At 37.2% G+C, this 1,619-nt stretch overlaps 1 protein-coding gene across 1 annotated transcript in view; it reads left to right on the plus strand.

Annotated features, from left to right (window-relative positions):
* Positions 1-1,619, plus strand: part of LOC103597074 (receptor-type tyrosine-protein phosphatase delta) — a gene marked incomplete at its 3' end in the record, with an annotated part of 296,277 nt that overhangs the window by 96,946 nt on the left and 197,712 nt on the right. The window contains exon 3 of the mRNA XM_008580873.1: positions 890-1,031. Within this exon, the coding sequence (XP_008579095.1) occupies positions 890-1,031 (142 nt within the window). The remainder of the gene's footprint in view (positions 1-889; positions 1,032-1,619) is intronic.

The raw sequence follows: 1,619 nt of genomic DNA on the forward strand, positions 1-1,619 counted from the left end.
TAGTTATAGAAAAGATAGGTTGAGGACTCCACAATATTGTAGATATATATCTCAGCATTCTCCTCCTCTCCTCCTCCTCATCATCATCTTTGCTTTTTAAATTACTACTTGAATTAGCTGACAAATGCCTAGAATTACCAGTGATGCTAAACTGTTTCAGAGTAGAGTTCATAATGATGGTGAATTCAGGCTTAGTGTTTAGGACATTAATTTTCTGCCTGGTGAAGCAAGTCTCTACTTTACAGCAAGAATGCCTTGAAAATGCAGAAAATGCTAAGCTAAAACAAATACTGGAATGATTTATGGCAAAACTAATGCATGCCATCAAGCTTTTGGGTTGTGAAAGCTGTCTCGTTGGCTGCCTAAGTACTGGATTTATGCAGTTTCTCCTCATGGTTTGCTCATCTATACTGTTCAGGAAGAGACACTTTAAACCAGCAGAACTATCTGTGGTGGCATGCATTATTTCTTCACCTTACAGTCCAGTCACTGAGTGGATCTACATGTGCATATGTGCTGTCAGGGACAGAATAATTTGAGTTTATCCATCATAGCTGCAAGTCTCTTGCAAAATTAATAGGATCAAATTGCCCTAGATACACATGTTGGCATATTTCCATGAGTAAATCCTGGGTGGCTTTCAGTAGAGACTAGAAATCTACATTTTTGCATATGTAGGCATATGTAGTTCCATGTCTTTCTCTTTGTTTAGTAGGAGATTTATTAAATTAGACCAAATATTCTGTTTCACCACTGAATCAAAATTCAGTCTCAGAATGAAACTGAGTTTATTCTGAGCCTAATGGCTGGTTCACACTGCATTGAGAGGTTTAGCTGAGAGGTAGACAATTGTAACAACACCTGTGACAGCTATTGTTTCCTCTAATAGGTAATAGAGTTTGACGATGGATCTGGATCAGTACTCAGAATACAACCCTTGCGGACTCCACGGGATGAGGCCATTTATGAATGTGTGGCCTCGAATAATGTGGGAGAAATAAGTGTATCCACCAGACTCACAGTTTTACGTGGTAAGTGCTCAATTGCAAACAATTGTGCCATTGTTACAATTCCATGTCTCTGGTGTTCTTATGTAGGACCATTAAAAGGACTAGCATTGTCATAATGCATAAGTGGGAAATGAATTTAAATAAAATGTTTATAAGGGTCAAACTTTGCGCACCTTCTCTCGTTATGGGTCTTGAGGAAATGCTAATCACAGAGAGAAAAGAAAAGCCAAAAGAAGTGTTGATTTCAGATGCCAGATACCATTTTGAATTTTGGTAGAAAATCAAGAAAGGAAACAGTATATGCTACTCTTTTGTGTGCTAGCATTACTCATGCACGGATTTTTCACACCTCATTCAGCAGCTATGTTTTGCAAACTACCAAAGCTGACAATGATATTTACAAAATTAAAGGAACAACTTCTATGTGAAGATGAGTTTCTCTTAAGCAGTTGGTCAGAGCCAAGAAAAAGAAAGGCAACGTTCTTTTCTTAGTCAAAAAATATGTTTTTACTTCAGTCTTTATTTTTCTTGAATCAACATCTATTGATGCAAGTGAACTGATATGGGAATTTCCCTTCTGTGTCTGACTATATTGCTTATAAACTTTGA

The sequence above is a fragment of the Galeopterus variegatus genome, unplaced genomic scaffold (assembly GCF_000696425.1).
Source record: "Galeopterus variegatus unplaced genomic scaffold, G_variegatus-3.0.2 Scaffold2184, whole genome shotgun sequence".
NCBI lineage: Eukaryota > Metazoa > Chordata > Mammalia > Dermoptera > Cynocephalidae > Galeopterus > Galeopterus variegatus.